The sequence below is a fragment of the Eublepharis macularius genome, chromosome 5 (assembly GCF_028583425.1).
Source record: "Eublepharis macularius isolate TG4126 chromosome 5, MPM_Emac_v1.0, whole genome shotgun sequence".
Classification (NCBI taxonomy): domain Eukaryota; kingdom Metazoa; phylum Chordata; class Lepidosauria; order Squamata; family Eublepharidae; genus Eublepharis; species Eublepharis macularius.
Window position 1 is genome coordinate 4384324 of NC_072794.1, and position 26335 is coordinate 4410658.

The 26335-nt window shown below is 43.5% G+C and overlaps 1 protein-coding gene and 1 long non-coding RNA gene across 3 annotated transcripts in view; one reads left to right on the plus strand and one right to left on the minus strand.

Moving 5' to 3' along the window:
* Positions 1–11296: 11296 nt before the first annotated feature.
* On the minus strand, positions 11297–19824 carry LOC129329733 (uncharacterized). Of its 2 annotated transcripts, XR_008597016.1 has the most exons (3): positions 18943–19824; positions 13071–13619; positions 11297–13000 (listed from the first exon to the last, which is right to left on the minus strand). XR_008597016.1 is itself a non-coding variant. In XM_054979302.1 (2 exons), exons 1-2 carry the CDS (start codon positions 19697–19699, stop codon positions 13429–13431), a joined length of 948 nt encoding a protein of 315 aa, XP_054835277.1. In that variant the 5' UTR covers positions 19700–19824; the 3' UTR covers positions 11297–13428. The 2 variants fall into 2 exon arrangements, 1 of the variants encoding a protein (XP_054835277.1); XM_054979302.1 differs by having other exon boundaries at positions 11297–13619.
* Positions 19825–20876: 1052 nt separating this feature from the next.
* LOC129331199 (uncharacterized) overlaps positions 20877–26335 on the plus strand; it is a 66636-nt gene continuing 61177 nt past the window's right edge. Inside the window, exon 1 of the long non-coding RNA XR_008597104.1 lies at positions 20877–21033. This is a non-coding gene — a long non-coding RNA (uncharacterized LOC129331199). The remainder of the gene's footprint in view (positions 21034–26335) is intronic.

Here is a 26335-nt window from a genome sequence, read left to right on the forward strand (position 1 = left end):
AGTAATAACAGAGTATATAATCCCGTTAGACCCCAAGATTATCTTCTTGAATCAGTGGGGTGATTTACCTATACCTAAAATTAGAAGAGATCTGATTGCAACTTTTCTTGTAGTAGCAAAGAATGAGATAGCTTTGGTTTGGAAGAAAAACTCAGCTCCCTTAATTGAAGCATGGTTGGAAAAAGTGTGGAATTATTTCATTGTGGAAAAAACACACAACGATCTCTATGTAGCAGAGAAGTTTCCGGTGAGCTCTAATTTTGTGGAGAAATGGTTCCCGTTTTTTGAATATGTTGAAAAACATAACATTCAGCCGAAATCAAAAATCCTTCAAACAATAACTATGTCAAAGGGTTTTACACTATAAAGTTCCACAATGTATATAACTTTGTTGACACGTGCTGACTCTCCTTCTGTAACAAAATTCCATGCATTGAATTGATTGTTTGTTTGTTGTACATGTTCAAGTTTGTATGTTGTAATTGTTTTCGTTTAATAAAAAGTTTATAAACAAAAAAAAAAAAAAACTCAGTTCCTAGTATACACATGTGTGTTAACCAAAACACCCAAGAGGCTTTGGCCCTGAGGGGGTCAAAATTATAATAATGCACAAAAAACTATAGCTATATCATCATAAAAATATTACTTTTTCAAGCCAGGTCAGTTGTATATGAGTCCTGAAACTGATAGAAATACCGATGTAAGGAAATCGTAACATACTAATGCCAAAAAATGTTTTTACATAAAATCTTTATAAAGAATGGTGGCTACTTACACTAAAATGGTGAAGCTCTAATTATGTCGGTATGTTGCCTGCATGGCGCTTCTCCCCGTCCCCATGCCGGCCAGGTGAGCAGGGCTGGGGATCCCTGCTCCAGGTGGAGGGCGGGGGGGGGGGCAAGCCTATGTGAAATAGCAAAGAGTCCAGTAGCGCCTTTCAGACTAACCAACTTTATTGAAGCATAAGCTTCCGAGAATCACAGGTCTATTCGTTAGATGTGGTTCTTGAAAGCTTGTGCTACAATACAGTTGGTTAGTCTTAAAGGTGCTACTGGACTCTTTACTATTTTGCAACAACAAACTAACATGGTTAACTCTGCTGTGTGTGTGTGAGAGAGAGAGGGGGATGGTGAAGGGTCTGCATTAAGGGTTGTTTGTTTGTTCCCCAGTTACCAAGAAATAAAAAGTTCCACTAATGCCGCAATACCATATAACATGCTTTCCTGTAATTGTCCCACTGGAGATAATGCAACTTCACTTCATGAGAAGGAAATATGCCTCAGACTGGGCTGTGTGCGCCCTGGGGCTCATGCCCTGGTGCTGTGTCGAGGCAAGCTGTGACCCCCCTCTTTTAGCCCACGCCCATGGCTCCTTTTGATTTCAGTGAGATTTAACCCTAGGTATATGGGTGCGAAGGGTAACTGAGACAAGATTTTCACGCAGGAACCAGTCTGCATTTAAGCATGTTTATTAGGCTGTAACTTCTATTGAACTCAGTAGGGTATACTTCAGAGAAAGTAGGTGTCCAATCAGGCGGCTCCTGTGCAATTGTTCTTCTTAGTACACGGAGGGCCTATTTGCTTGTTTCACATTTGGGCCCTTCCTCTCAAAGCTTCCAGCCAATGGCTGCTGAGGCTGGTGGCAGCTGTGAGGCTAGAGCTGGCCTGCTTGAGTGTGCCTCGCTCCCAGCCTCTGCCCCCTGCCGTGACTCACCTGATTGGGGAGAATCAACAGTGAAGCCAGACACATTATGAATGTATCCAACCCCTTCTTCTACTATATTGATACCTTCAGGAGATATTTAGATGATCTCTTCTTTTTGATCCGTGATAAGCATGTGGTTCATGACTTTTGCCAATGGCTAAATAGTAGAGATGAAAACATCAAATTCACTTGGTGCTGCAATGTAAGGGAGATTAACTTTTTGGACATTACCATCTTTTTTTTTTTTTTTTTTAAATTTTTTTTTATTTTATTTTTTATTAAACCTTTGTTGCGACATTACCATCTTTAAAGGTCAGGATAATAGATTGAAGGTTCGTCCGTTTACTAAATCTACAGAGAGGAATACCTATTTAGCCTTTAATTCACATCATCCAGCACGGTTAAGGAATAATATACCCTTTGGGCAATTCCTAAGATTAAAAAGGAATTCGACAGATCAGAAGGACTATGCACAGGGTGCCAGGGTATGGAAGAAGCCTTTAGAAATAGGGGCTACCCGATAGCCTCTGTCCACAGGGCCAGATATAGAGCAGATTTAACCCCCAGGCTTGCATTGTTGGAACAGAAACAAAGGGGAACAGAAGATAGACTCTATTGGTCATTGGACTACACGCCTCTGTCCAGGTCCTTAGAGAACACGATCTGCCGACACTGGCATCCAGTCAGGGACATTGCAGGGTGTACCTCCGTGCGTTAGTTTCAGGCGCACCAAGAACCTTAGGGAGATGATAATACATTCCGATATGATAGACGTCAGCACAAACATTGACTTGCCCGTAGGTAATTTCAAATGTGGATATTGTGCGGTCTGTCCTCTCATGACTGAGGGAAAGGAGCTTGAAATACCATTTACACACAGAAAGATTCACATGAATCATTTCGCTACCTGTCAAACTTCAGCAGTAGTTTATCTCCTCATGTGCCCTTGCAAAAAGCTATATGTAGGCTATACAACAAGACCTCTTTAAGGTAAGGGTTTTGGAGCATATCTCCAGAATCAAAAACGGAGTTCTGGAGGCTCCTTTAACATGACATTACTTGGAAGCACACCACCAAGCCACCGACATTAAAGTCAGTGTATTATATGCGGCACGACCTACTGCTCCGCTCATCAAAAGCAGGGAGTTACAAAAACATGAAGCGGAGTGGTTTTTTCCTTGAACTCTTTAAAGCCTCAAGGTTTGAATGTTGATCTCTCGTTCCAGTGTTTCATAGAATAATGGTGTCATTGCCCTTTAAATTTACTGGGTCTCTTGATTGAATGAGAGTATGTATTGAGATAGAATTCACCTGGGGGGACACGTGGATTCTTCCACAGCGTCACTCCTGGGTTTATTGAGGAGAATGCACCACAGGGTATGTAGTCCAACTGGTTTATTATTGCCTGGTGTATAAATGGGGGCATAGTAGAGGAGAATCTTTATTGTATAGAATAGTATAGAGTTATGGTGATATGCCTCGATTTTTTATGCAGAGAGCCACCGGTCCCTGAGGAAGCGGTCCCGATGAAAGCTGCCGCTTAATCGGTTGCAGCTTGGACTGTCAGTGGCATAGCTTCTCGGAATAGGGGTGTGTCACAAATTGCCTGAAGTACCTGTAATGAGAGAAATGAGACATTGACACACCTTCCCTTGTGGCAACTGTTTTCCATCTTCCAACCCATGGAGTACATGCCTGAGTTTATCACTTTCTATCACTAGCTGTCTTTCTACATCTTTCTCTACCATTTTCCATATACCTTTCTCTAACTATCATTCTAACTAGAGCTAGATATAGAGTTGGACAGAACAAGATAGAAAAATAGAACGATGATTGAAAAACAAAAACATTAGAAAAAGACACATACATACATAGGGATGAAGATAGAGAATGATAGCAATGTATATAGAAAGAGGGGAAAAGACAGCTAGAGATAGAAAAAGATAGGAAAGGGCAGATAGAGATAGAGATAGATTCAGATAGATAGTGGTGGAAACACATAGAAAGAAAGAGATAGAGATAGAAAGTAAGAAATAAGCAGTAATAGACAGTAATAATAAACAGTAATAGAAAGAGAAAGCAAATGCTTCAAATAGATATAATGTCGAAGAGAACAAGAAAGATAGATAGAAAGATGGAGAGGAAGCAAAAACATTAGACTCGGAAGAAGAAGAAGAAACAACCGGGGTGTGCGTCCGAGCATATCCAGATAGAAGGCAAAAGGGCCATTTACATGGTGAGGGCTGAGGCCACACATGGTTAATTCTGGACACAGGACTGTACACCCAGCAGAGTTCTGTTTGCTTACTATGACTGGCAAAGGGGATTTTCAGATGTGCTGTATGAAGAATAGCAATTTGTTGTTCAGATCATTCACATGAATTGGTTGTTAATATTTATATGAACATGTTTGTATAGCTTATGAATTACACTTTGCATATTTGTAACTATGTTTGCCATCATTATTACGTGTTTAGATTACTGAATAAGTTGTTTGATATCTAGGTGGATGCTCCACTGTTGATTCTCTCCAGTTTCAATAAAGCTGTTACTAAGAGCTGAAATCTCAATACTGAATCACCAGCACAGCGCTTTTAACATCTAGACGCCAGAAATCAGACAAGGGTGACTTTCATTCTTGCTTTGATTTTCTTTGGACTCTCAGAGGAATTAAAAACAACAACAACATGATTTTTCTTACACGTACAGTTGCCTAAAACCAAACATCATTATTTATTTCTATTACAACCCGCCTTTCTCAACTACGGTGACCCAAAGCACCGTACAGAATTCTCCTCCCCTCCATTTTGCCTTCACAACAACCCTGCCAGGCAAGGTACACTGAGAGTGTATGGTTGGCAACTCTGGGGTAGGAAATGCCTGGAGAATTGGGGGCTGGAGCCTGGTAAAGCCAGGTTAGGGGGAGAGGAGGGAAATCCGCAAGGTATAACCCAGAGAAGTTAGCCGAGTTAGTCTCTAGTAGCAAAATAGAAAAGAGTCCAGGAGCACCTTTAAGTTGGTTAGTCTTAAAGGTGCTCCTGGACTCTTTTCTAGCGAGGTATACTGAATGCCATAGAATCCACCCTCCAACAGATTGTCAATGGTGCAAGTGTTTTTAAGCAGATTTTTTCAGAAAGAAAACCCATACGAATGATCAAAAATATGATCTTAAGGCTGTTCCCAGCACCGGCTTCTGGGAGGCAGCCCAAACAGGCGGTCCTAGCTCCAGAACCAGTGTTTGGATGGGCACCAGCAGCACCTGTCTGGTTGTAGCAGGCAGTATAGCACTCAGTAATGGCACTCAGGTATCTGAGAGCTCTTCCTGTCCCATGCTCAGTGAGCTGTCAATCAGCCTTTTGATTGTAATTGTTTACGCAGAGATGCTTGATCAAACCACCTCTGGTTTTATTGCCTTACAATGCTAGAGACAACATGGTGAATTATTGTTTTAAGCAAAAATCTTCATCCTGACCCAAAGAATGGAGTTTCCCTATATATAGGGTGGCTTTCCAGCAGCCCAGTATGTCTTGGGATCTTTCGCTCTGCACCCTCAGACTTCAGTCTGAGTTCCCTCCTTCTATGTATTGTCGAAGGCTTTCACGGCCGGAGAACGATGGTTGTTGCGGGTTTTCCAGGCTGTATTGCCGTGGTCTTGGCATTGTAGTTCCTGACGTTTCGCCAGCAGCTGTGGCTGGCATCTTCAGAGGTGTAGCACCAAAAGACAGAGATCTCTCAGTGTCACAGTGTGGAAAAGATGACCTGCCAACATCTTTTCCACTCTGTGACACTGAGAGATCTCTGTCTTTTAGTGCTACACCTCTGAAGATGCCAGCCACAGCTGCTGGCGAAACGTCAGGAACTACAATGCCAAGACCACGGCAATACAGCCCGGAAAACCCACAACAACCATCTTCCCTCCTTCTCCCTGCCACCAAGTGCGGGTCACTCAACGCTGCTACCCTACAGGATGTCCTGCCTTCTCCTCTTCTAGAGGAGTCGTCTTTGGAACTGCTTTCCCACTTTCTTTACTGTCTTCTAGTTAGATCTGGGTGTGAGTGCTGTGTGTATTCTGTGCAATTGTTCTTCTACTGCTTCTTTAAGAAAAACATCTGTTTTTGAGTTCTCCAGAGGCAAGCAATCCTGGTATATATTGGTTAAAAGATCCTGTCGTTACCCTCCTCTTGCAATCTATCCTTGCTGCTAATTTCCAACAAAACTTGCAAGGAGAGAACATTACCTCTTAGGGTAACACTATGATTCTGTGACACCAGTGGTATTATACCCCATTGAGATTTCTACATAGGAGGGCTGCCAACACCTTCATGCAGTGCCTTGAGATATGCTGGCATTACAACTGAAATCCATTTGACAGTTTTCATCTACCCTGGAGAAGCTGGTGGCTCTTGGAGGTTGGGGTCTGCAGCATTTTACCCCACTGTGTCAGACTGTGGCTTATTAAAAGTTGCAATCCAGACTATCTCTTGCAATTAGACATGAGTCCATTGGTTTCAAAAGATTGTACTGAATATAAACAACCATTATAGTCCACTGGCCAAGATGCAATATCTTGGCTGGTACACGGGTATTGTTACAAATGGAGGTAAAGGTTAAGGTACAGAATAGCATAGCCCAGCAATTCCCATCCTCCCCCCACAGTTCTCAAAACAAACGGCTTGAAGCTGAGAGAGTGAAACTTTCCCAGGGCTGGAAAGACTGTAGTCAAAACATTCCTCTTCTTTGAGATAACTGTTACTGGACTGCTTGTCACCTGCAAAAGAAGAGCTTAAAACACTGACAGGATTAAAATGGAGTCTCTCTGGTTAGAACACACAAGGAACTTATGTCAGACCTGACACACTGAGCCCTCTGTAATAGTGTTGCCAACATCTCCAGGTGGGGGATAGAGTTCTAATTCAATTACGACTGAACAAAATATGACAGATTTTAAATATCTTGTAGACAATTGGGCTTTGTAGGATGACTTCTTTGGAATTATACCCCTCTGAGGCTGCCAAAATCTCCATGTGTTGCCTGGAGATCTACTTCCGTTACATCTGAGCTCCATCGGAAAGATTTTATCTATCTTGGAGACAATGATAGCTTTGGAGTTTGCAGTCTCTGGCTTTCTAACATTGGATGCCAAGCCGCCTACCAATCTCACAGAATTATGACCTTCAATTTACAGATCTGAATTATCTGGAACGCAATGGTGGCTTTGGAGTGCGGCCTCTATGGAATTATATCCCACCATATTAGGGTTGCCAACACCTCCAGGTTACACCTGAAGATATCCTTCTATTTCAACTGAACTCCATGTGAACAATTTTACCTAAATTGGAGACAATGGTAGTATTGGTGTATTTTTTTGGCGATTCCCCAAGCATTTTCAAAAATAATGGACAGAGGCTCAGAAATGACATCTGCGAGTCCTTTTAGTGTCCTTGGATGCAACTCATTTGGCCCTGAGGACTTAGTTTCATTTAAAGAAACTTCTCCCATGAGGGAAATGATGCTCAACATGGCAGTAACAGAACACATGATGAGAGAAGGGAGTTAGATCCTAGGATCAGCATAGGAGTAGTACATAAACGTCGAGGGAAAGTAGGAATTGAGTAGTTCTGCCCTCTCTTCATGGATTTCCTTTCCCTGTCCCTGCAATGGGACTTTCTTACTTTGAACATAAGCAAAGAACCTTTTTTGTTGTTTTTAGCATCTCTTGCTAGCCTAAGCTCATACTGAGTTTTAGCTTTTCCAGCATTCTCCCCACAAGCACTGGCAATTTATTTATATCCATCCTTGGTTATAAGGCCCTTTTCCCATTTCCTAAACGAGTCTTTTTTAAATTTCTTAACTCAGAAATAAAGCTGCTTATGGAGTCACTTTGGCTTCTTTAGGCTCCTCCCATTTTTCCTTCTCATAGGAATTGTTTGTGATTGTGCCTTCAATATTTCACTTTTAACAAACTCCCACCCCTTCTGAGCTCCCTTCTCCTTAACTATTTCTGACCATGGGATTCTACTTAGCATAATTATGTCTCTTAAAATTTGCTTTCCTCAAGTCCAACCTATATGTCTTGACTACGTACAGCTTTTCCCTTCCCCAACACTATAAATTCCAAAATTACATGGTCACTGCTACCCAGGATGCCCAGTACTTTTTCAAGAGGTTCCGGAACTCCATTCTACCACGTTCCTGCTGAAAAAAAGCCCTGGCTAGGACTAGTTTTGCAGGAAGGGGCAGGGAGGCTGGATGGGGCCCCATTTGGAACATTTGCAGGGATGTGTGAGTGAACATTCTGAGGGCGTGGCTACCGGCGATGTCAGGCAAGCATGCAAACACAGCAGTTTGTTATTTTTCAACATGTTTTATTAAACTGAAAAAAGTGCCAATGTCCCTCGGCTGGAAAGGGAGCCAAGGCAGTTAGCGCAGCCCTCGTTCTGTGCTCCCAGGGGCGAGGCTGAGATGCGGACTGCCTTGGGAAACTGCTCCCTGGGCTGGATCTGAATGGCACTCAAGGAGGATTACCGGGGGGGGGGGGCTGAACCAGACATGCTCTGTCATCTCCCGGACGAGTCACAACCTGCCTGCAAGTGAAAGAGACACGTGTGCTGCAAGTAACTCGGTTCGGTCCATGGCCGAGGCCAAGCCCACACTCCAACATCTGGGAAGATGCACACAGTAGAAAGCAGCAGTGGCAGCCGCATAGGTGCTGCTAGTGTCCAGATGATGCACGACCCTCCCTCTAGCGAGGAAGCACTCTGCCTTGGGTGATTTTACCTTCAAGGGAGAGAGTCAACAGGTAGTTACAAACACCTGGTCAAGAGTAGTTTTCTGGGCAACTGCCTCTGGGCCAGGCAGGGGCTGCCGCCGCTGCCCCCTTCCCCGCCGAGCCTCACCTGAAGAGGCTAGTGGTCAGGCGAGTTCAGGTGATGGGGCAACTGGCACAAATCAGCAAGCCGGGTTTGCCACCGCCCCATCTCCTGGACTTTGCCTTTCTGTCAGACCTTGGCAGGTGGATCCCTAGTTCCCTCACAGCAAGCACACAGGTGCATTGGTTGAAGTTTTATTAGAGATATTTACAGTTCAAGTTATCCATACAAATGCATTGGCAGAAGTGGCTATTCAAAAAAGGGCTGTGCTGATTATAGGAAAACTTCCCACCCTAGGAAAGTGGTCGTTGGCATTCTGGCACGAAAACCTCCAAGAATTACATGGGAACATATTAGTTTAGACTAGCCATAGTACAGAAAGAAATTGTCTCTGAGAAAAGATACACTGTGAGCTGGCCACAGCTTGCATTCAAAGAAACTGGCTGTGGAAATGAAAGTCAATACCTTCAACAGATAAAGGGGGTTCCCCCCTCAGCTGAGTACATTTCAGTTCAGCACTTAACACATTCTCAATTGATCAGTATAGTGTACAGAATACCCAACACACACTAATGGCAGATATGCAGTCAGGCATATATGACACCTTCTTCCCTTGAGCAAGTGCAAAGTTCTCCCAGTTTTCCCACCAAGTCCCCTCTAGTGCCCTCTCCTGCCTCATGCACAAAGTCCCCATGGCAGAAGGCTGATGGGCAGAGCCTTCGACGGCGTGCTCGCCTACCTGAGGTCATGAGCAGTGCGGCTGGATATTTTGTAGGGTGCGTGAGCCGGTGATTGGGTGCAAGAAGGGGGGCTCACCCACCCCAGAAGGGCACGTGGATTGGCCCCCATGGTAGTTCCAGTCCTATGCTCCTTCAGGCCAAGGCAGCGGGGCTGGGTGCCAGGAGAGGGGCCCGAGTTTTCCCAATGGGCACCTATGGGCTATGCCTCCTTTTTTGTGGCATAATTTCCACCACTGGAGGGGGCATTCCTGGGCCTGGAGTCGCTTTGGAAGTGGAGTAACTTCCGGCCTGCCCCCTGCCCTGCCCCCTCCCACACCAGCATGGAGACTTGTGCCTCTGCCCAGCCACCAAGCCTGCCCACTGGTGGCAATTTGTCTGCAGTAGTGCGCCTCAGGCAGGCACCGGTGGAGAGGGGTTTATATGGACCTAAGAGCCATTTATGCCTGTTGAAGCCTCAGTTCTCTCCCTCTGCACTTTCCTACCTTCTTAGGATTGAGGGTGTGCCATCCAAAACATATTTACATCCTTCAGAGTCCCACTTGATTGTCCCAAAGTCTTTATTTAGTATCTACCCATTCTCAAATTCAGTTTTCTTGCGGTTCAATGCTTTTTTCATGGAGGGCTGGTTAAAGAGATGATTAATTTGAAAAGATTGAAAACATGGAACCTTGTTGTATAGTTTTATTTCCATTTTTTTCTTGAGAAAAAGGGTTCCATTTTTTGATATGTCAACCAGCCTAGATAATTTTTCTAATTTCCAAGTGCTAAAAGATTCTTGGCGCATGGCTGGTTCAAACCAAGCTTGGCTCCGTAAGGCAAGAGAGAGGTCTTAGGAAGCGTGGGTCCAAGGTCTTAGGCCTAATTCATATGGGCAGGGCTCTAAACTAAAATAAAATTGGGGGAAGGATTATGGATTTTATCAGATGAACTTTTTCCAGCCAGGTTAGATTAATTTTTCTCCAGCCTGCCAACCTTTTAGATATAAAGAAATCTCATTCTTCAAAATTCTGCTTCCAAATTTCACTAAATTTAAGAATAATCTTGATTGCTAGATAGCTCCAATATTTTTGACGCATTTATACTCGTGGATATGTTTGATATATTTAATATCTTCTTGCTGGCCTTTGAGAAGTTTGGTTATGAATTTTGTTTGTGAAGAACTGGGCTGTGATGATCACAGAAGAGTATGAGATTAAACGTTCTCTGGACCTTTTGGCCCTGCAGCTCCAGCAAGAGGAAGAGGAAGAGGAAACTCTTCAAAAGATCCCAACCCATGTGATGGAAGATGGCAGTCCAGGGCTCCTACCCAGGCATCTGGTCTGTGATAATCCCACGGAGGAGATTCGGCCTTCACTGGAGGATGTCTCCGAAGGACGCCTGGAGCTCCACGTAACTGAAGTAAGCCTTCAAGGGAAAGCAAAAGGCTGGGCAGGTAAACCAGAGGTTCAGGTGGGTTTAGCGGTCAGAGAGGGACCCAGAGAAGAATGCAACAACAGACACAGAGGCAAGCAGGTAAGTGAGACGGAGGAGTGAGAAACAACGTCAGCTAAAACCACAAATGCTGGCGCACTCTCAGGACTCTTGGGAAACGTAAAATAGCATTCTATAGTTTTCCAGTCTAAAGTTTGTACTTGTTTTTTAAATCCTCCTTCCCTCCCAGGTTGCCTTGACTGGTATTAAATCTGATGGGAAACTCATGGAGAACCTGAAGTCTTCCACACCAGACATCCCTGAAACCGATCTCTTTGATGATGACAGTTACTGTGGCTGTGATGATAAAGACCTCCTGCAAGAATCCAGTGTGTCCACGGGCTACTTTCCTTGCCAGACATGCATGGAGACACCCCAACACCGGACCCCAGACAATGACATTCCTTCTAGTGAAGCTGAGAAGAGGCTTGGGAGTTGCCAAGATGCTGGAGACCAATGTGGTGAGTCTTTACTGGACGTAGCCACCAGCATGGAAGCCAACTGCAACTCCAACAAGACCGAGAAGGTAGGACATTGTTTGCTCCCTGGCTTCCTTTACTCAGAGATCGACGGCTTCTGTATGCAGAAGCTCTTCTTAGCCTTCTAGATTGTCCAGTCTTCCACATGGGCTAGTTGATTACCAAGAGTGATGTTGCCTTCTAGCAGAAAGTACCCAAGCTGCAAAGTCTCCAGAAGGGTAGTAGATTCAGTCACTGACCAAAAAAGGGTCTGATGGCACCCTAACAACTGCTCAGTTTATTTAAGGTGCTACCAGACTCTGATTTTGTACTTAAGGCTGTTTGCCTTGTGTATGATTTAGAACATCTTAAGGATGTCAGCTTTCATGTAAGAAAGAAGACGAAAGGCATGATAGAGGGTTGATACAGTTCTACATGTAGTAGGGAAAGTGCATAGAGGAAACTCTCACACTAGAGAAACTTGAAGCAACCAAACAACATTGACAGGCAGCAAATGAGGAACAGGCCAAAAAACCCTCCTCCCAACTTTCTACAGTGTGATAATATACTTACGGAACTCACTGCTGCTAGATGGGATGGTCATTGGCTTACATGACTTTAAAGGGGAAGTGACAGGACAGATTCATGGAGGAAGGTTCATCAAGGGCTGTTAGCCAGGTTGGCTAAATGGAACCTCCATGTTCAGTGGCAGTATACTTCTGAAAGCCAGTTGCAGAGGGATACCCACAGGACGAGCCGTGGCCCTCAGTGACAGCCTTCTGGGGGACATCTGGTTGATCACAGGATGCTGGAATAGGTAGCCCGATCCAGCAGGTGATAGTCAGATGTTCTTAATTTCATCCATTGGGGCTTACTCCTGAGTACGTGTATAACCATAGGTTATTTGTAACCATCCCATCCCTCCCTCCCCCTCTCTCATACGGTGACGATGACTGGTTCATTGGCAAAACCTGCAGACACATTCTGTGCAACACCCTTTGAAGAGGAGGAGGATCAGAGACTCCATTTAAATAAATAATCTTTGCAAACTTCACAACAATTTTAAAACAATAAGGAATCAAAAAAATAGCAAGGTTTATTGTTACCATCTTTGGGGTTGAATTTGGGGGGAGGCCCACAGAACACTGTGTCCCTATTTCCATGTCCCCCTCACCCCTTTCCATGTGCAGCTCCACTTTGTAAGTAGTTTCTGGGCCACGGGGTAGCAGGAACAAGATCTCCTGGTGTCTTCCACACAGCAATTTTAAACTGCTAAATTCTCCTCTAAAATGGTACCAGTCGGACACATGGCCACTGTAACATCTAGTTTGACTCGAAGAGACAGAAGCCAGGAAATTAACTACTATCATGATGGAAGGACGGCCTGGGGGGTTGGAAGAGAGACTGTTTCCTCACCTGGCTGTGCACATTGCTGACTGGTTGGCATGAGGAACAATCCTCAAGCTTCCCCCCTGCCCCAGGAATACAGAAAGCTGATTGGCTAGCACTTGCAACAACCCTCAGGCCCCTCTTTCTTCTTGCCACCTGGCTGTGCTGAGAGCTGATTGGCTAGCACTTGCAATGGCCGCCAAGCCACCTCAGGCCCCTCCTTCTTCTTGCCACCTGGCTGTGCTGAGAGCTGATTGGCTAGCACTTGCAACAACCCCCAGGCCCCTCCTTCTACTTGCAACCTGGCTGTGCTGAGAGCTGATTGGCTAGCACTTGCAACAATCCTCAGGCCCCTCTTTCTTCTTGCCACCTGGCTGTGCTGAGAGCTAATTGGCTAGCACTTGCAACAACTTTTAGGCCCCTCCCATTCTTCTTGCCACCTGGCTGTGCTGAGAGCTGATTGGCTGGCTCTTGCAATGGCCACCAAGCTACCTCCCTCCCCATCGCACATCTAGTTGGATGGAATATAAAGCAGCTTTGAATAAGATTCCACATTGCCTTCACAGATCCGAGAATCTCTTGGTCAGAAGCCATGACAGTCAAACCGGATTCATTGGGTGGCCTCTCTTTTTACTGCAGGTCCAGCTGAAGAAGGAGAGGCACCCAAGGAGAGCTGAAGAAGGCGAGGCACCTGCTCAGACATCGGCCTTGGCCAGCAGCCCTTCCGAGTCTTGCTTTCCACCAGCATGCTTTGGCAATCAGTCAATCATCTCTCGGGTGTGGAAAATCTTCCAAAAATCACCACCACAGCCCGATGCCAGAGCAACCGGAAGTGGCCTCAGACTGGCAGCCAGGAGACTGAGAGGCTGGTTTGCTGAGCACCGGGGCCATGTACATCCCCAGCGACTCTGAGGGAATATTCTGTGCTGCGGGCTGTTGATTGCCGCTGGCGAGACTTGCCATTTCTCCACCTGGCGGGCAGCTGAATCCTATAAGGCAAAGAAATTCAGTACTTTTTTGTGTCAGTACCGCAGCACAAATTGCTAAAGCCCTGCCCACCCAACGAGGTGCTGAGCGGCGTACTGCTGCATACCAGCAGGAAGAAAGCCCAGTGATAATAGTATTGGCAATAGTGTAGTACTAATAACCACAACATTATATCAATTATAATAACAATATTATAGCAATAGTAACAACATTAGCATAGTAATAATCACAATATTATAGTAGCAAAAATAACCATATTATGTGAATAGTAATAACAATATTATAGTAATAATAACCACAATGTTATAGTGATAGCAAGAATATTATAGTAGTAATAACCACAATGTTATATTAATAGCAATATTATAGTGATAGTAATAACAATATTATAGTAATAATAGCCACAATGTTATAGTAATAACATTACTCTAGTAATAACAATATTATAACAACCCCCCAACAATATTCGAGTATAATGGTAGTAATAACAGTATAATAATAATACCCACAAGGTCCACCATATTATAGTAGTAATAATCACAGTATTATAGTCTTAGTAATAACAATGGCAGTACCAGTGTAATAAGGACACTGAGCAAGTCCTGCCTCAGAAAGCCCTTCCTTAAGGAGCGGGAGTGTTTTCGGGAGGAACAAGCTTTCAAAAAGCTTAGCCAGAAGTCCATGCCTGCTGGAAAGCACGCACCAACAGCTGCCTCACTGCCGACTATGGCTGGCAGATCAATCTGGACTCTGCAAACTGCAGCCAGCCAAAGCCTTTAAATATATATATATATTAGAAATCCTTCCTGATCTTTTGTTCTTAACGGATTGAAGAAAAGAGAGTGCAGAGCGAACAACCTGTTCTGGAAGACTATGCAGGCGCTCTTCCAAGCCTTGCTGCCGTCCTTCAGCATTATACAAACAAAGCCCACGGAGTGCTTCCTTTAGGGATCCTGACGTGTGAGAGGCCAGCCCCAGGATTTGAAGGAAGAGACAGCAGATCCCCACCTAAGAGGCACACTTGGGGCCTGAATTGCTACCCATGTCCACAGGCATCAAGAGCCAGTCCACAGGGCAAACGTGGCGCTATGGGGATTAACGTTTGCATGGAAACCCTTACTCCTATCTATAGCAGGAAACCACGTGGGCTCAGTTTCTCGCTACTGGGAGAAAACTTAAGAAGGAAAGAGAGACCTCTCGATCCTCCGTGTTCATCCAGTCTTAATGGGGAATTGACATCACCTTACCAACCACTGAGGTGAATTAAGGAGCCAACATCAGGTAGTGGTTAAAATAAGGATTTACTATGGCAAGATGAACAAACAGAGGAATAGCAACAAATATGAAAAGCAAAGCAAGAGTTACAAAGATTACAGAGCAACTGCAGGAAATGCCTGTCTTCCAACTTCCCATAACACACGCAGACGTAAATGCAAGCTTTAGAGCTCCAAAAAACTAACACAAGGCTTTGTCAAGAACACATTCAAAAACAAGGGAACAGAACCAGAGTGAAAACTAAAAAAATTACAATAAATAAAACATAGGCAAAAAGAGGAATATTGACCTGCACACATTCCATAAGCAGCAGAGATTTGGAGCAAAGCTACAAAAGACGAATTACACGAGGAGGAGCACGTGAAAAGAGTTGCCATGTTAGCTGGGAAGCTGAGTTTTAAAAGAGATCGGAAGGCTTTGTCAATTTCCCCTCTCTACAGAGCCAGGGAGATCTCTGCTGGGAGGGTTTGTTAATTTCCTCTTTGCCTCCCAAAGGCTCTGTGTTGTGGGCTAGGCTAGCCCAAGCAGAGTAGTCCAAGTCCAGTCCACAGTAATGTCAGTTTCTTTTCAATGGATCTTCTCAAAATATCTGCCCTGATCAGATCAGGCAGAGACAGATTCAGTAAACGGTTTTATTCAGGAATTCCAGGACAACCAACTAACATAAGGCAATTGCTGAGGATGACTGTTTAACTGTAACAATGCTGACTCCTTGCCCCTCCCCTATTTCTATGGAATGGAACTTTTGGCTTTAACAGCCTTTCAGCACTAGAAAACTAAACTGCAACGATGTAACTTCCCTACTTTCTATGATCGACAGGTTAACCCCTGTCAAACATTAAACTGCAACTATGTAACTTCTCTAACTTCTCTACCTTCTATGCCAGACAGGTTAACCCCTGTCTGAAAGTAAATACACTAGTTCAAATCCAGGAGGAGAGAGTTTTGAATGAATGAATGAATGAATATTTATTTGTGATCAAAGACCATTACAATGGCAATACATCCTTAACAGTCAATAGAATAATTATTTCCAACAGAAAAGTGTAAAATGACACTTAAAATTAAATATTAAAAGCCACATGAGAATATCTATAGTTCCCGGGGAGCAGAAGTGATCTGGATATTTAATGTATTGATATTAAAATACTTAAAATTGTAAAAGGAGCAAAACAGACCATGTATGGGCGTGCTTCTTATTATGGAATTTAACCAAATGGAGACAGAATTTGGCTATTTGCCTGGAGATATTCGGATTTGCATCAATTAGGAGTTTCTTCAGGCAGGCCTTATCTGCCTCTACAATTGTTCTCTCTAAGAGTGGGGAAATAAACTTGTCCCTATGAGCTTGATCGTGCACATATTGAATCAGATCATTTCTAACCTTCCCAGGAACTATCCATGACTTGGACCCCTCTTTTTCTGCCCAAACTACTCCTTCAGTTTTGCAGATAGAGTACTTACCATCAGCACTTCTCCCTTCCTTTAGCAACTTTTGAATCTCTGCATCATCTACTTGCAGCGTTTCCAAGTCTAGTATAGGAGGAGGTAGCATCCTAGCTTTTGACCTTGTGGTCACCGCTACCTTTCCTTCCTCTCTTGGAGGTTCTGATCTGGCAATTCGCTTTGCTAATGCGTCTGCCTTGTTATTCCAGTGGATTTCCTTAGATTTGCCTTTCTGATGTGCTTTTACCCACATGACTTTGATCTTTCCTTTCCAATTCTCAATACACCCAGCAATTTCTCTCCACAAATTGGCATGTGCTACTGGTTTGTCATCTGATGTACGCATGTCATGAGACTTCCAGATAGGTAACCATACTAAGAGTGCTTGCTTTATCCAATCTGAGTCTGTGAAAATTGCAAGGTTTTCAGTACTAGCTTCTGTATTGAACACCTCTCTTATTGCATTGAGCTCTGCAGCTTGAGCAGAGTGTGGTGTTACTATTCCACCCTTTTCTAGTCCATCATTTACCCTGATGCTGCTGTAGGCTGTTTTTGGGGTTCCCTTCTCATAGAAACAAGTCCCATCTGTACACCAAACCTGAAAATTCTGTTGTAGGGCTGCTTCCATTGAGATTCCTGATGTTACAGGCCATTCTATGTGTTTGTACTCAGGTAGAGGGCAATCGTGTTCCATCCCTTGAATGATTAATCCATAGGGAGCAGGAGATATCACCTTCCCTTTTTCTATTTGGATACCTCGATTAATGATTGACAGTGACCAAGAGGCAATTCTGGCATTACTTACGTGGCCGTCTTGGATCTTGCCAGAGACTATATACTGTAGGGGGCTGTGAACTGTTTGAACGATGACCTTGCTTTCCCCCAGTATGTATTCCCAATGTCCCAGAGCCCAAAAAAGAGCAAGAACTTCTCGTTCACAAAAGGTGTAATTCTGTTCTGCACCTCTAAGAGGCCTAGATGCATAGGCAATAACTCTTTGTTTCCCATCTTGGGTTTGGGTCAGTGTTGCAGCTATTGCCCTATCAGTGGATGCCAACTGTATCTTATATGGCTCCCCCATCCGAGGGTATGCTAAAGCTGGTGCTTGTGCTAAATCTTGCTTTAGCTGGTCAAGTGCTTCTGTGTGTTCTGGACCCCATTCCCATCGTCTACCTTTCTTTAATAGAGCCCACAAAATACGTGTCTTATCAGCAAAGCCTTCTATGAACTCTCGAGAGAAGTTTAACATTCCCAAGATGGCTCTAAGAGAATGAGTGTCATTGGGGAGTGGCAATTTTTCTAAAGTTTCCACCCTCTGTGTATCTGGAGTCCTTCCCTCCTGACCTAAGTGTACTCCCAGATATTTAACCTCTTGTTGTACCAGTTGTGCTTTATCCCAATTAATTTTGAACCCTGTGTCTTGCAAGAGTTGTAGGACCGCCCTAGTTGCATCATGTGTGAACTGCAGACTCTTTCCTGAAATTAAAATGTCGTCCACAAATGAAGTGACCGCCCCTTTGTATTCTGAAGGGAGTTTTTCTAGCATTTGTACCACCATCTTGTGGCAGATCGTGGGAGCAGAATGGAGACCTTGTGGGACCCTCGTGTAGGCATATTGTTTCCCCTTGAATGTGAATGCAAACTTGTACCAACATTCCTCAGCCAGTGGGATGGAGTGAAAACAATTTGCTATGTCAATTACGCTGAAATACTTTGCTCCTCCTGTTATGGCTGCAATTACCTCTGGGTAACTGGCCACTACTGGAACTGTAGCTGGTGTGACACTGTTCAGAGTACGAAAATCTACTACTAACCTGTAAGTTCCATCCTTTTTCTTTACTGGCCAAATGGGTGAATTGTTAATGCTCTCCATTTGAACTAGAACTCCTTGATTTACTAGAGATTCTATAATCTCTGCAACTGGCTCCTCTGCCTCTTTGGGAAAAGGGTATTGCCTCTGTGGCTTCGGGTCCTTTCCCACTATTAACACCTTTGCATCTATTTTCCCACTCTCATTTCTGTTTTTGATTCCCAGCTGAGGGAATTCTTTTATCCATTCCTCTTTCCCTTGAGGTTTTACTTCCTGAGGTTCTTTTAAAGCACTTGTTTTCTGTACTGGATAAACGGGAAGAGAGATGTCTCCCCCATCAGGCATCTGCCACAGGCAATCATTGGACAAATCTACCACCAACTGGTGTTCTTTTAAAAATGGGTTCCCAATGATTCCACATTCCTGATTGTTGGTCACACAAAATTCTATCTCAGTTTGCAAAGATCCTATCTGAATGGGGCAAGGATTCATTATTTTAGCAGAAGAATCATGTCCTGCAAATCCAGTCAGCTGTACTTGGTTTACTTCTTTTGCTGACAAACTTTCAGGTACATGTTCAGGGCTTAAAATGTTGACCGATGCTCCCGTATCTAGTAGGATAGAAAGAGGCTGTTTCTCCCCCTTCCCCAGTCTTGCCTCCAAAATGGGTCTTCCCCAACGATCATATGTCAAATCTACAATTCGTTTGGGGTACTCCTGGAGAGGGCCCCCCTATTGCTGCTTAGAGATAGAAGGGATAGAATCCTTGGGCATAGAAGAAAGAGAACTCTTACCTTTCAGGACTCTTGCACATGCTTGCGGTGCTGCCTGGTTCTGTGCCAATGCACGAGCTGCATCCTCTAGCTGTTTTATTATTTCAGCCAAACCTTTAATCAATTCAGTAGTGGGTTTCCTGTCCCATTTCTCTCTCGGTTCTCCAGCTTCCATCAATTTTTCCCATATCCCAGATCTAATTCCTTCATTCCAGTCCCGTTTAGGTGGTCTTGGAGGGCATTCCCAATTTTGCACCCCTGAATCCTCTTGGTATCTCCTAGGTGGTGCATTTCTTCCCCCTCTAGGACTAACCCATCCGGTGTTAGGTCTGAAGTTACTTCCTGATGTATTTGTGTAATTGTTTCGAGGTGGACTAGTCCTGAAATTACGTTGTTGTGCGTCTGGTGCACGGTTCCAAGGTCCATTGTTAGAGAAAGTTACATTATGCAAGACCCCATGTTTGTCTTTTCCCTTTTTGCTTTCTGCCTTTCTGCTTTCCCTAAACAAGTTTCCTGCATTTTTGATTCTTTCCAGGAGCTCTGGATAAGTCATGGGTCCAACAACAATTGGTCCTAAAATCATTTTTGTTTGAACATTCAAGCCATCTACCAATTCCCGTTTGAATTCGACCGTATTAAAGTCAGCTTGACCTTGGGGTAAGCGGACGAGGTCGCTAGCAATTCCCAAAATTTCCTTACGTTGAATGTATATCTCGGGTGATTCATCTGGTTTTTGTTCCTCCTGGTAATATGCCTTTGAAATGCTTCTGCCAGGCATTAATGCTTTTACACAGCTGGCAAGAAATCCTCCCAGACTTTGAACTCCATTAGTTGCATGAAGATCAATAGTTGCCCAAGTCTCCGGGTCTGAGGACTGTCTAGCAATTCGTTTTATGTCCTCTAGGGCAAACTCTGGGTGACGATTGGCCTCAAAAAGCCATTGCAAAACTGTTTCAGCATTTAAAGGGCCAAACTTCTTTGCTGCTGCTTGTAATTCATTAAATTTCATTGGGGCTACCTCGTCTATTTGATCAAATGTGGCTTGGCCACCATTCCGCCGTGTGCGGACTGATCTTCTGATTACAGGCTCTACTGGGTATGGAACTTCAGCATCACAGTCTTCTCCCATCTCTTCTAGCACTGCTTGTATGTTTTCATCACAAATACTTTGGACTACTTCCCAGACTTCTTCCTCACAATCTACACGATTCGGGTCACATTCAGGGAATGAATCGAACCCTTCTACAACTGCAGAAATCAATCCCCTTTTTGCTGCTAAAGCGTTTTTCAGTTTCTGCATATGTTCCCGACATTTCTTATGCTCCTGTCCTTCCATAGGTGGCTTGTGTCCTGTGATCACACGAATTGCCGCTTGAGTTTCTGCTATTTTATTCGTTAAGGCAGATACTCTTTTTTCTGCTTGTTCTGCCGCTTCCCTCCAGATTTGGCAGTCTGTCTCCTTTTGCCTTAAGGCTGCGGAGTTCTGTAAATTTTGAGCCACTCTATCAAGATATTGGGCTTTGCTTAAATCCTGTTTGTCTTTCAAATCCTCAATTTGATTCTCTTGATCATTTATTTTAGCTTTACACTCTTGAAGTTTATTGTTTTGCTCTTGAAGAGTTAACCACAGTGTCCATACTCCAAATTTATCTAACTGCTTTTTGCTTTTGGTCAAGCTTTTCAGTTCCTTAAAGGTTAAGCTTGCAGCATCCAAAGGATTATCTCCCTGGAACATTTCAGGTTTCAGAATGTCAACTTTCCCTTTTTTCTCTACCCATTTCTGCAGCGGGTCTTTTACATTTCTGTCTTTCTTCCTTCTCCAGATAGACACTTTAGCTTTCTGTGACTCTGGTTCAACGGATGTCTTATTCCCCATGTTGCTCTAATGGTTAAATTTCTACCATTACACAATTGTTTGCTCTCTTTTCCCCTGGGTTTCTCTGTCAGTTCAAAGACATGCACGCTTTCTCCACCAATTCTGTTAGCTTTGCTCTATTAGCCAACAGTTTTACCATGCGAAAGGGGGGGATCTTTAACATGTCTCCAACCGAATCAGAGTTTCCCAAATGAGAAGAGAGCAAGGATACAACACAGACCTGGACATAAATTTCAGTAAGTTTTATTTGAATCATTCTGCATAGGTTACATAGACTCTAAGTATCATGATACAGCATGGTCTTAGCATTGCAATAGCTTGATCAACAATACAGCAAGGACAAGACATAGTGAATCATCTTACCAATCCTGGAGATGTCCCAGAGATTCTCGTTGATGGAAAGAATGGGTGAGCACCTTACCCGACCTGCAAGGAAAAGGAGAGAGCCAGCAAGGAGGTGTTCCTTCCTTTCTCTCCTCCTAGCTTCTTAGACTCCATGGTTTTCTTGCTCATTTTTATACTGTTTTGGCTCACATCAACCCATTCAAATTCACCAATGAGATTCCTCAGAGTCATTCCTGGCATTGGAAATCACCTAAAAATTGCAGCATTTGCAGATTTTGCGCTGAGATCGTGACATCTGTAAAACGGTCAGGTCACTCTGATCCCTTAGTATTTGCTATCATTACTCATATGAATATCATGTATCAGCGAAAATCCCCTTGATCTTAGCTTATTGCCATGTCTTCATTCAAAGTTCATTTAGACTCCATTTTGTTTGGTTCAGTATATCTTTGGTTCCTTATGATTGAGGCTTATGTGATTGATATATGCATGGTGATTGCTGAGTTATTTCATGTAGAGATATAGTGAGATTGATTGAGCTGTGAATATATGGATATATGCATGCATGTGTATATGTTTTCCAGTAATGCAATCATGTAATTAGCGTCAGCGTGATGTTACAACCAAGACAGTGTCTCTAAGTGTCTCTGAATGGTTTGAGCTAAGTCTGAAATCGGTCAGTCAGTGATTCTTTTCCTAAAACTAAAAGCTCTTTAAATGAATCTCTCTTGCTGTGGATTTTCCTCATGTTCCTTTCTTTAATTGTGTTCCCATGATTGTTAGTGTGTGCATAGTGTCTTCCTTCTTTGGACATAAGAATAGATGTATGAATTACTGTGTTTTAACGTCTTTGAATCTTAAAAGAGAGAAAAGTTATCCGTTTAAAGCAAACCTCTGAGTTTTTGGTCTGTCAGCCCCTCCTTTTCTGCTAGGTTTCTGTGACACTGAGCGTGATCAGGTTCTGGCCGACTGACAAGATACTGACCTGCTATCGATTTTTGCTTCTGTACACTGGCTAATGCAAACAGCAAAAGCAAACACTTCGTCCTTTCTCGTTCAGAATATGTCATATTGGAATTCGTCCAAATGAGCATAGCTGTATGTCAAGTAAAATAGTCTGATGCTTTCCATACTTAAAATGGATTCCAGGATCTCAGAAAATAGGCCGGTTTCACTCATACAGGAATACAACAGTAGGTAAACACATTAACCCCATAATGACTGAATGTCAGACCTTGCAACACACATATATTCCAACAGCCCTTCTCAAGGTCTCATATGGAAGTCATTATGCATTCATATCCAACAAACATTATTCATCTTTATCTCAGCATTAGGATCAAACATATTCAGCATTTCACGAAGATATTCAAACTTTGTTTTAGACAATGGTTTAGTTAGAATTAGAATATCAGCCACCATTTCTTCTGTACAACAATGTTCAATTTCGATTAGTTCCTTCTGGTACATATTTCTCACAAGTTCCCATTTAAGTCCAATAAATCGGCTTCTTGCTTTGGTACTTTCTCCTTTGCATATAGCGATACAGGCTTGATTGTCCTCAAACATAACTACAGGTATAGGTTCATCTATTCCAAAGTCCTTTAGCAAGTTGAAGATCCACTCTAGCTCACTGCAGGCACTTGCCGCTGACACACATCCAGCTTCTGCTGTAGACTGTGCTACAATGGTTTGTTTCCTACTAGTCCAGTCTATCAGTCCATCTCCCTAAAAGAATAGGTATCCGCTAGTTGATTTGTAGTTGCTTGATTCTTCTCCTCAGTTCACGTCCATATATCCAACCAATCTTGGTTTTTCAGATGGCGAGATTCTCAGCTTTAAATCTTCTGTTCCTTTCAGGTATCTTGCTAGTTTCTTTATCATGTTCCAGTCACGATGATGAGGAGAACTTACTTTTCTGCATAAGATGCCAACAGCAGCTGTTATATCAGGTTTTGTGGTTTTGCTCAAGTACAGAAGTTTTCCACCTGCTTCTCTGTATTCACCAATATTCCTAAGTGGTTGTCCATCCCTTTCTTTCAGGTGATCAGGTTCAAGTGGTTGACTTGTCACATTGCAGTTTTTCATGCCAACAGATTCTATAAAATCCAGTATTTTTCTTTTTCTGACTTAGGAGAAAAGTTCTATCTTCAAGTCTTTCTAGCTGTATTCCAAGGTAATGTTGCGCATCTCCGAGTTGCTTCACCTCTACCTCTTTGTTCAGTCCATCAACTTTCTTTGATGTCTTGTCTGTCTTGGCAAGATATTATCAAGGCATCAACATAAACAAGAATGTACTGGTACTGTCCATTTTTAACTCTGGTGTACAGACATGGTTCTGCTTTTCCTTGCTTAAATCCTTGCTTTTGTAGTAGCTCTGATATTTTGTCATACCAGGCTTTTGCTGCTGGCTTTAAGCCGTATACACCTTTGTTGAGCTTGTACACATGATCTTCCAGTCCTTTGATCTGGAAACCTTCAGGTTGCTCCATATAGATTTCCTCAGATAATTCTACGTTGAGAAAAGCTGTCTTTATATCCAGGTGCTCTACTATCCAGGTGCTCTACTACCAGGTTTCTTGATGCTGCAGCACTGAGTAGTGTCCTGAACATTGCATGGTTGATAACTGGTGCAAAAGTCTCAAAATAGTCAGTTCCATATTCCTGGGAGAATCCTTTGGCTACTAAACATGCCTTGTATTTCTCAACAGTTCCATCAGCGTTGTGCTTGATTTTGAACACCCATTTGCATCCAACAGGTTTTCTGTCTGGTAAATTTGTGCGAGTCCATACTTGTTTTACATTTCTGGATTGTAGTTCCTCTTCCATTGCTTCAATCCATTTGTCTCTTTCTTCTGCAGGCAGTTTACATATGTCTTTCCAGTTCTTAGGCTCTTTTATAAGTTGCACAGTGGTTGCTGCTTCTGTCTCCTCTGGTCCAGTCCCTGCTTCCCCTTCTGTTTGGGTAATCTCTTGAGAAGGTGGACTTGCTGGTTTCCTGGGTGTCACTGCAGGTAACCTGGTTTCCTGGGTGTCACTGCAGGTAACCAATCGACAAATTCTACAGGAGCAGTTTCTGTATCTCTTGGATCAGTTGTCACTGTGGATTCAGTTGTGTTAGAAGCGTGTGGCAAATAGTTCTCATCCACATATACCACATTCAGTTCTTTGACTCTGTGTTCTTGAGGACTGTAAATTCTGTATCCTTTTCCACCAGTAGCATACCCTACCATTTGTCCAACTTCAGCTCCAGGACCAAACTTTCCTCTCCTTTCTTTTGGTATATAAGCATAGGCTTTGGAACCAAAAGCTCTGACGTGCTTTGGAGCTGGCTTCTTGCCAAACCAGGCTTCAAATGGAGTGATGCCTGTTACCTTGGAAGGTACTCTGTTGTGCAGGTAAACTGGTGTTGACAGCTTCAGCCCATAATCCATTGGGTAATCCAGAATGTATAAGCATAGATCTGCACATTTCCTGTATAGTCCTGTTCAGTCTCTCAGAACATCCATTTTGTTGTGGCGATTGAGGTATAGTTACTTTATGCTCAATGCCTTCAAGTTCCAGAAATCTCTTAAATTCTGCATTGCAATATTCTCCACCACCATCAGTACGTAGACTTTGAGGTGCTGTGCCAAACTTATTCTTAACTGTGGCAACAAAGCATTTGAATTTCTCAAGTGTTTCATCTTTGCTCTTCATCAGATATACAAAAGCTGTATTTTGTTTTGCTTTCAGTAAAAGTTGCAAAATACTTGCTCCTGCCAAAGGATGGCACTAGTGGTCCAACAAGATCAGAGTATATAGTCTCTAACAATTCCTCATCCTGAGTAGTGGACTTCCCTGTGTAGCTTGGGCCAGTCCCTTTTGCTTTAAGACATGTCACATCTCTCTTTCACCTTATCACAAACAGGAACAAAGATTCCACAGTCTTTTAACAACTTCTCAACACTTTGCACGCTGCAATGTGCTGGTTTATTATGCCATGAATACAGACACCTGTGGTGATCACAAACACCTTGGCTAGTTTGACAAATTTGTCCTTCAACATCATCAACAACTGCTGAATCTTCACTAACATCTACAACATGATGAAATCCATTTCTCTCCTCCACCACAAATTCAAAACCAGATTCCTTTCGAAAAATAGGTCTTTGTAGGTTAATACCAAAACCGGTACTCCACTGGTAGCCAATGCAGCTGGCACAATACCGGTGTTATATGTGCACCACTTGGTACTCTGGTGATGACACGTGCCGCTGCATTTTGAACCAGCAGCAATCGCCGGATCAGACTCAGGGGAAGCCCCATGTAGAGCGCATTACAGTAGTCCAATCTGGAGGTGACCGTTCCCTGGATCACTGTAGTTAAATCGCAGGTTGAGAGGTAAGGGGGAAACTGCCTGGTCTGTCGAAAATGGAAAAAAGAGGACCTGGCAACTGCTGTGACCTGAGCCTCAATTTTCAAGGAGGCATCTAGGATCACCCCCAAGCTCCTGACCTTCGGAACTGGCATAATAATGCCCCATTGAGGGCCGGAAGCCAGAATCCTGCATCCACACACCCATGACTCAAGTACAGGATCTCCGTCTTTGTGGGGTTTAATTTCTGATGACTTTGCTTCAACCATCCAGCCACAGCTTCAAAAGCATGCTCCAGGACATCCAGGGCCAAGCCACGCTGGCCGTCCATCCACAGATATACCTGGGTGTCATCAGCATATTTGTGACACCCAAGTCCGAAACTTCGCACCAACTGGGCAAGGGGGTTGCATATAGATATTGAACAATAATGGAGAGACTATTGCTCACTGCAGCACACCACACACCAACAAATGGCGGGATGACAACTTCTCCCCTAGCGTCATCCTCTGTCCCTGATCGTGGAGAAAGGAGACAAGCCCACTGCAAGGTTGTCCCTCATATCCCCACATCGGCAAGGCAGTGGGTCAAAAGATCGTGGTCAACCGTATCGAATGCTGCTGAAAGATCTCATAGTATCAGCAGTGCCGATCCACCGTGATCCAGGTGTCTGCGAAGATCATCCTTGAGGGCAACCAGTAATGTCTCCTTCCCATGTCCCAGGCAGAAACCAGACTGGAAGGGATCCAGGGCTGAGGTGTCATTCAGTTTTATGTATTTTGTAATATGCTGTATGTTTTCTTGGATTTTATTGAAATTTTAAATGTTTTGTTGAT

Bases quoted from the DNA above. Each gene is read 5' to 3' on its own strand.
- LOC129329733 (XM_054979302.1), bottom strand. From the start codon at position 19,699: ATGCCTGGCAGAAGCATTTCAAAGGCATATTACCAGGAGGAACAAAAA. The intron at 13,620-18,942 runs GTAAGAGTTCTC...TTTGCCTTATAG, and splicing joins ATGTGCAAGAGTCCTGAAAG to GATTCAGCTGCCCGCCAGGT.